We start from the raw sequence: 8,510 nt of genomic DNA, 5'->3' as shown, positions 1-8,510 counted from the left end.
TCTGGCTACGGCCCTCCGAGGTTTGCAGCGGTTACGGCGGTACTAGAGAGGCAGAGCCCCTGGGGACGGACTGAGAGCGGCCATAGCTGCTCCCTCCCCCCGCCCTGTTGAGCCCGCCCCGCCCAGGCCCTGCGCACAGCCATTTGCCGATCGCCTCAGGCAAGGGCTGGACTAGCGCCTCCCCAGAGGACTGAAGTTTTCCCACAGCTGATTTCCACAGCCAGTCGGCCTGGTGGTCAAATCCCTCTAGTGTTAACTACAACAATTAAGTCTTGGCTAGAACAAGACTGCGCACAGAGACCACAAGGGGGTGCACCAAGAAAGCATAAAAGATGCGGAGACAAAAAAACATGACAGAAATGGAGGATATGGAGCTAAGAATCGCAATTTTGAGGGCTTGCCATAAATTTGTGCAGAGCCTCACGAAAACTAATGAGACCCTCGATGCTACGATAAAGAAATTAGAAAGTAAGCATACACGGACTGAAATAAAGAATATTATACCCAATAGCAGACCAGAGGAGCACAAGAATCAAACCAAAGATTCGACAAAAAACACCCAATTGGAAAAGCAAAATGAAAAAAGAATCCGAAAGTGTGAAGATAGTGTAAGGAGCCTCTGGGACAGCTTTAAGCGGACTAATATCAGAGTCATTGGAGTGCCAGAAGATGAGAGACAGCAAGATATTGAAAACCTATTTCAAGAAATAATGGCAGAAAACTTCCCCCACCTGGAGAAAGAAATGGACTTACAGGTCCAAGAAGCGAAGAGAACCCCAAACAAAAGGAATCCAAAGAGGACCACACCAAGACACATCATCATTAAATGCCAAGAGCAAAAGACAAAGAGAAAATCTTAAAAGCAGCAAGAGAAAGAGGCTCAATTACCTACAAGGGAATACCCATACGACTGTCAGCTGATTTCTCAACAGAAACTTTGCAGGCCAGAAGGGAATGGCAAGAAATATTCAAAGTGCTGAATACCAAGAACCTACAACCAAGATTACTTTATCCAGCAAAGCTATCATTCAGAATTGAAGGTCAGATAAAGAGCTTCACAGATAAGGAAAAACTAAAGGAGTTCATCACCGCCAAACCAGTATTATATGAAATGCTGAAAGGTATCCTTTAAGAAGAGGAAGAAGAAGAAAAAGGTAAAGATACAAATTATGAACAACAAATATGCATCTATCAACAAATGAATCTAAGAATCAAGTGAATAAATAACCTGATGTACAGAATGAACTGGTGACTATAATGAATCAGGGACATAGAAAGGGAATTGACTGACTATTCTTAGGGGAAAAGGGGTGTGGGAGATGCGGGAAGTGACTGGACAAAAATCATGCACCTATGGATGAACTCAGTGGGTGGGGAGTGAGGGTGGAGGGTGGGGTGGGAACTGGAAGGAGGGGAGTTATGGGGGGAAAAAGAGGAACAAATGTAATAATCTGAACAATAAAGATTTAAAAAAAAAAAAAAGTTCAGAAAAAAAAAAAAAAAGAAAACACAGAACCCTAAGAAGCAATAAATGCCCAGGCTGTGGGCTTGATCCCCCGTGTGGGATGTACAGGAGGCAGCCTATCAATGATTCTCTCTCATCATTGATGTTTCTATTTCTCTCTCCCTCTCCCTTCCTCTCTTAGATCAATAAAAATATATTTTTTTAAAAAACACACGTAAGAATTTTGAACAAGAAAAACAGACTGAAGTTCTGAATGTGACATTCTAAAGACACATGTGGAACCTGACGTGCAATGTGAAATGGAATTACAATCAAAGCTGGGGCTTCTGCCCAGAGTTCTTCTCCACAATCCCTGTGCACTGTATACCCAGGTTCTTCAAAACATGAGTAATATTAGTGTGTGTTAACATGCATAGTATTTAACAAACTGTAATCTGCTTGAAATACAATAGCTAAGGCAAATGAGAAAGCTATCACTGCTTTTAGGTAATTCCCATATTATATTTCTACTTACCTGTAGACGCTTATCCAAAAATGACATTCCTCCCTGTAGTCCATAGCTGTATTCATAAGGGAAACTCCAGTCTCGAACCAAAAACATCAGTGTCTATTTAGGAAAAGAGCAGCACACATTGTAATGTTGCATAAATGCATTTTCAAAATTACAATGTAAGTACTCCTTTGCACAATGCCAGCTTCTTCAAAGGAGACAAGAAAACGTGCTGAAGGATTGAGCTATTCTGTGATGTCTCTGAAGCCTTATAAACAAGTGTGCCAAAGGAAAGGATGGGGAGCGTAGTATGGCACTCGCTAGTCATACATCAGATCTACCTTCCACATTAGAATGGAAAGGAAAACAATACTTAACGCTCCTCTAATCTTACTCAGGTTACTATGCATTCCCATCCTCATGAAATAATTAGCTCAAACAAAGATCAGTAAATTTTTTCTGTAAATGGCCAGAGAGTAAATATTTTAGGCCACTGTAGCACAAGACAGCCATGAGCAATACAAATAAGTATAACTGTGTTCTAAATAAAACCTTATAGACACTGACATTAAAATTTCAGATAATTTACATGTCATAGAATAGTATTCCTCTTTTGATTTCTTTCAACCATTTAAAAATGTAAAAACCATTCCTAACTCATAGGTCACATAAAAATAGGCAGCTGGCCAGAACTGGCCTGTGAGCTGCAGTTTGCTGATCTCTGAACTAAAATAAAGATTTGAGTGGCATTTATAGTGAACATTCTACCTGGAAGGGTTTTTGGAAAATTTCATCCATTGCCAGACGACCATATTCTGTGAAGAGCTTAAAAAAGAAGAAGAAGAGTTATGGCTTGTAAGGCAAAATTAAAGTATTTCTGTGGCAATTTTTTTTTTTGGGGGGGGGTCCCTCAGAGTTCAGGAGATGCAGGCGTGTGGGGGATGAAGTGGGGGGAGGGAAAGGCGCAGACACCCTGGGAGGGAGGGGGCCTTCTGTGGCTATTCTTTATCAAAGTATTCATTTAACAGACCTGACTCCTACTTATATGAAACCAAAGTTCTACAGTTTCAAAGCCCACAGGAGCCATGAACCTTAAAATAATCCTGGATCTGTCTTACATCCCAATTCATTAGCAAATCCAGAATCCAACCACTCACAAATTCCATGTAGCTTGGAATATTGCAATCGCTTCCTAATTGGTCTGCCTGCCCCTCCTCATCACCATTCTCCATACAACAGCCACCATGGCTCTGTTATCAATAAGGTTAGTTAGATCACACCCGGCCTCTGCTCAAAACCCTCAACCACATTCAGTATAAAAGGCCAGTTCTTATAATGTGATGCCACTATGCTGGCCCTCCTTGATGTTCCTCAAATGTGCTGGGCACACAGCTGCTTTAGGGTCTTTGTTCTGACTTCTCTTCCTACCTATAATGTTCTTCCCCTAAATAGCTGTGCAGTCAGGTCCCGCATTTCTTAATTTTTTTTGTTGTTGCTAATGCTCACCCAAGGATATTTTTTCCACTGATTTTCAGAGAGAGGAAAGGAGGGAGAGAGGGGGGGAGGAAAGAGAGAGAAGGAGAGAGAGAGAAAAAAAAATCAATGTGAGAGAGATACATTGATTGATTGCCTCCTGAATGCTCCCCAACCAGGGCCAGGGATCAAACCTGCAACCCAGGTACATGTTCTTGACCAGGAATCGAACCAGCAGCCCTTGTGTGTGCAGACTGATGCTATAACGACTGAGCAACCAGCCAGGGCGGGTCCCTCATTTCTTAAGGTCTTTACTCAAATGGCTCCTTCTCAATGAAGCCTTCCACCACCTACCTAAACGATTACAATTCACCACACAATGGTTCCTACCCATGCCTCTTTTTAATTTTTCTCCTTAACATGTCCCACTATCTAACATACTATACCTGTATAGGACTTATCGTGATCAATGTTTGTCTTCACTACTAGCACTGAAACTCCACGAGAGCAGGAACGCTTGCTTTGTGCACTATTGTACCTCCAGCAGCACAAGTACAGGGCCCACAGTATATATGTCATCCAAATGACAGAATAAACAAATTCTTTAAGTTAGTGTTTACACATACATTTTACCTCTATTTCTTCATGAAGCCTCACTAAAAGTACAGCAAAAAGCAGTTAAAAGTTATAAATTTACAGGACAAAGATGATGAGAAATAGTATAACAACAGACAAGAGTTGTAAAAACACTGGAAGGAAAACAGACAAACAAGAAGTGCCTTGGGTTTGGGCTTTCTCTGCCCTAAGACAGAGAAAGCAAGAGGCAGGGGCCATCCAGAAATAAGCAGATTCTCTCAGTGGAATCGCTGAAAGGCTCAGAAATTAGAAGCAAGAGATGAGAGAGATAACTAAAGAAGTGGTTGAGAGTCTTTGGAGAAAGCACCTAACACTCCCAGATCCTGCTCCCTTCCCCATGCTCTTCCTGCCCCCACAGAAGTTGGAATTACACTTTCTGGAGAGGATAAACCAGAAAGAATATAGATGTTGATTCCAAACTCAGCTGAATGAGAAGTCCCCTACCTTATTGGAAACTAGTGGCCTAGTGCACGGATTCATGCACATTGAAAGGAAATTAATTAGAAGAAATATTTTAACACATTGCAGACGGATCACGAGAATTCTCGTGGTTTCTGTTCTAAGGCATGTGGCCAATCATGAGAATACTTTAAAAAGATATTAGCTTGCCCTGACCGGTTTGGCTCAGTGGATAGAGCGTCGGCCTGCGGACTGAGGGGTCTCAGGTTCGATTCTGGCCAAGGGCATGTGCCTTGGTTGCGGGCACATCCCCAGTCAGGGGTGTGCAGGAGGTGGCTGATCGATGTTTCTAGCTCTCTATCCCTCTCCCTTCCTCTCTGTAAAAAATCAATAAAATATTTTTTTTAAAAGATATTAGCTTGTAAGAACATGTAATAACTTCAAAATGCAATGGTTATTTAATTTTAAAGCGTGCCTTTAACATTTATGTAAAACGTTTTTTGTACTCGTTCAATAGAAACTTATCTGGCCACTGGGTAAAGCTAGCAATAAAACTACTGGTCCGCAATGTGTTAATATCACTATTCACCCTTTCTCTATAATAGAAGTGTCAACCAATTTCCGACAATGACAGATGGAAACACACGCATGCAACTGGCACCAGCGAAAGCTTTATATGTACTGTGGATGTGCGAGTCAACTTAGCCTTTTATAGATATAGAACAAACTTGCTTAATTAGACCTGCTTTCTGATTTCGCTAAACTTTTTGCAGTCCAGTGAAGCACCCCAACTTCTCTTTCAGATAACTGTCAGCAACACAGCAGTAAATATCAACACGAAGCAGATTATTATTGTAGATCACACGGGAGAACAAAGGGTGAAATATTTAACTGTAGCCATGTTTGACTATATTCTGCGCAGTGAAAAAACCTGAAGTTATTTTTAAGGTCCACCATTTCTTACTTCTTTTCAGTCAGGTCAAGTTTCTAAACTTTCTAAATCTCTGCTTTCTGGCTAATGAAAAGAAAATAGGATTCTACCAAGTCTCCTATCTACCTACTCTAGGACTTCTATGAGGATCAAATGAGATGAGGCACGGGAAAATGCTTCACAGACATTTGGTTCAAGTGTGAAATATTTGCACCTAGCTATAAAGCAAGTCATGTTCCTGGGCTGAAGAAACTCCAAGGAGGCTAGTCGCTTGGGAGAGGAAGCCGGGCGTTGCTACGTGACGTCATTACCCGGCACCCATAGCGACTGTTTCCAGGCTGGGCTGGGCTGGGCTGTGGGCCACATTTTGCACCATGGGGTCTCGGCAGTGTTGGCTGTGATTTGGTGGGCTATTGCTCCAGGGTAGTGGCAGGGCCTGTGTCCCACTTGGGGGAAGCAGAGTGTTGCTTTGTCAGCGCCAGGTCCACGGTGCCATTTCTCTGTAAATGGCCAGGGCATGTCACAGCAGCTCCTGCATTGCGCGTCATAGTGACCAGTCAGACAGTCGGAGGGACACTTAGCATGTTGGCCTTTTAGATAGATAGATAGATAGATAGATAGATAGATAGATAGATAGATAGATAGATACTTAAAGTCTACAAACATACTGAACAGAGAAAGAGAAACTCTTTAGCCCTCACACTCTGTTAGAGCCTTAGCAAGCTTCGACCCTCCCAACCTAGGCAGTTTAAAGAATTCTCTGGGGAATTTGAGTCCAACAATAATAGTCTGCAAATATAGACATATAGAAGTTGCAACCAAATAGCTAAATCATCTTCCCAATCACTTCTTTGCGATCCAGAACAGTATACAAGGCTGCCTCTTACCAAAGCTCCCAGTCAGATTTTAGCGGCTCACTGTTAACTACAGAGGGTCAAGGACCACCAGACCTTTGAAAAAAGCTCCTAGCAGAAAAGACAAAAACTCATGTCCTTCAATTCTAGAACATCATCTTATATTATTCCTTTTATAATTTCTTTCCCTCCATTTTCTGTTTTCTTTTACTAAAATACCTACTATTATGTTAAACTGCCTGAATTATCACATTTTCCGTTTCTTCTGTGCCCTGCTGGTCCCCCTCTCCTCCACCTCCACCTGTCCCCACCTCTCCTCTAGCTCTCTCCCTTTCTCTCTTGGCTTCATTTCCTATTTCTGTTGTTTTCAGCCACCCAGCTTGTGGTGCTGTTACATCACCCACACCTATTAATTTATGTATCTCTCTCACTGACTGGATCACAAAATCCATAAAGAATCATGTCTGCCTCAAGCACTATTGTATCTAAAACATTATTGTACAATTGTATCTTTGAATGCCCACTGCTTCACACAAGGTGGGCATTCAAAGAAATGTATGAGAGGAAGGCACTTAGAAAGAAAATAGTTTCAGGTGAAAAGGTGTCAAATGCAAGTTTGTTTGTTTTTTTAAATATATTTTTATTGATTTCAGAGAGGAAAGGAGAGGGAGAGAGAGACAGAAACATCAATAATGAGAGAGGATCACGATTGGCCGCCTCCTGCAAGCCTCACACTGGGGATCCAGCCCACAACCCAGACATGTGCCCTGGCCAGGAATCGAATCATGACCTCCTGGTTCAAAACGCTCAACCACTGAGCCATGCCGGCTGGGCTCAAATACAAGTTTGTTTGTTTGTTAATATATTTTATTGATTTTTTTACAGAGAGGAAGGAAGAGGGATAGAGAGTTAGAAACATCCATCAGCTGCCTCCTGCACACGCCCTACTGGGGATGTGCCCGCAACCAAGGTACATGCCCTTGACTGGAATCGAACCTGGGACCCTTCAGTCCGCAGGCCGACACTCTATCCACTGAGCCAAACCGGTTAGGGGCTCAAATATAAGTTTTGATGGAAATGTTTTACAGAGCAACAGCTCTCAACCACTGAGTCACGGCACTGGTGTAGAACCACTGGTTACAAAGCATGAGTAATTCCCAGTAGTAACATTAAAGGCCAAAGTTTAGGAATTATTTTGTTTTTAAAGAAATATATTGCTATTTCTTGATCCTGCCAAGCACACTCCACCTCACAATCTTTCTTCTTGCTGTTCCCTCTCCTATGCCACTTTCCCCCAGAGATGTCTACAGAACTTACTGGCCACTTTCTTTAGTTCCCTGCTCAACTCATTACGGCCTTCCCTGACCACCTCAGTGATAGACATACGGAGTGTGGGATTATTAGGAACAAAAACCTTCCTCCATATTTCACTCTTTTGCTGGACCTACTCAAGTAAAATTTTTCTGTCTTAAAACTTTTAAAAGATATATATGATATTTAAATGAGGAATATATACCTGTAGCTGTTGAAGATCATCTTCCTGAATGTTCTGAGACAAATTATAAATCTAGAAAACAAACATCCAAATTGATACTTTAGCTAATTTCAAACAAACTCAAATAAGCCTAAAGCACTGCTTTGTACATTTAAAAGTCTACATATAAAAATATGAAGTCTGTTCAACAGTAATATCACCTGTCCTTTGGAAAACTATCTCTTATATGGTTGAAATAATATAATTCTTCCTTTACAGTTTAAAATATAGTTTTCTTACGTTATTAACAAATCTACATTTCCTATATGATGTCATTTCAATTTCCACTTTCAGGCTCTTATTAGAGACTTTATATAAATTTATGAGCAAAGTAGAAAAACAGTTTAGGTTCCTTCTTAAGCCTGTAAGAGGTTAACTGATATCTGTGGTCTATAAAGAACATTTATGTATCACCATAGAAATTCTGATAACAAAACAATAACTAAAACTAGATGTAACCCCTTCATCTTATTTCCTCTACAAATGTGTTTTCCTAGTCGAGTGGTTTTACCTGAACAGAACTAGTCATGGTGCTTAGAGCAAAGATGGTAGCACAATCTTTCACAGTGGACTGGCTGTCAAATGCCCCCTGGGTATCCATCAAAACAACTGCAACCTAAAAAAAAGGAAAATACAAACAAAATATGTTAAAGTGAGAAGGGGGAAATGTACAGGAGAACTTGAGAAATACACGTAACATTTAAATGAGGCTTAAGCGGCTGCTTATA

General features: G+C 41.2%; 1 protein-coding gene across 1 annotated transcript; it reads right to left on the bottom strand.

Annotated features, from left to right (window-relative positions):
* Positions 1–1,656: 1,656 nt before the first annotated feature.
* On the bottom strand, positions 1,657–8,420 carry LOC102423186 (atlastin-3-like). The gene is made up of 4 exons (XM_006109160.3): positions 8,294–8,420; positions 7,765–7,815; positions 2,724–2,780; positions 1,657–2,072 (listed from the first exon to the last, which is right to left on the bottom strand). Exons 1-4 carry the CDS (start codon positions 8,381–8,383, stop codon positions 1,869–1,871), a joined length of 402 nt encoding a protein of 133 aa, XP_006109222.3. The 5' UTR covers positions 8,384–8,420; the 3' UTR covers positions 1,657–1,868.
* Between the last annotated feature and the right edge of the window lie 90 nt (positions 8,421–8,510).

The sequence above is a fragment of the Myotis lucifugus genome, unplaced genomic scaffold (assembly GCF_000147115.1).
Source record: "Myotis lucifugus unplaced genomic scaffold, Myoluc2.0 scaffold_6534, whole genome shotgun sequence".
Lineage (NCBI taxonomy): Eukaryota > Metazoa > Chordata > Mammalia > Chiroptera > Vespertilionidae > Myotis > Myotis lucifugus.
Note: the sequence above shows the minus strand (reverse complement) of the source record. Positions and strands in the feature narration are given on the sequence as shown.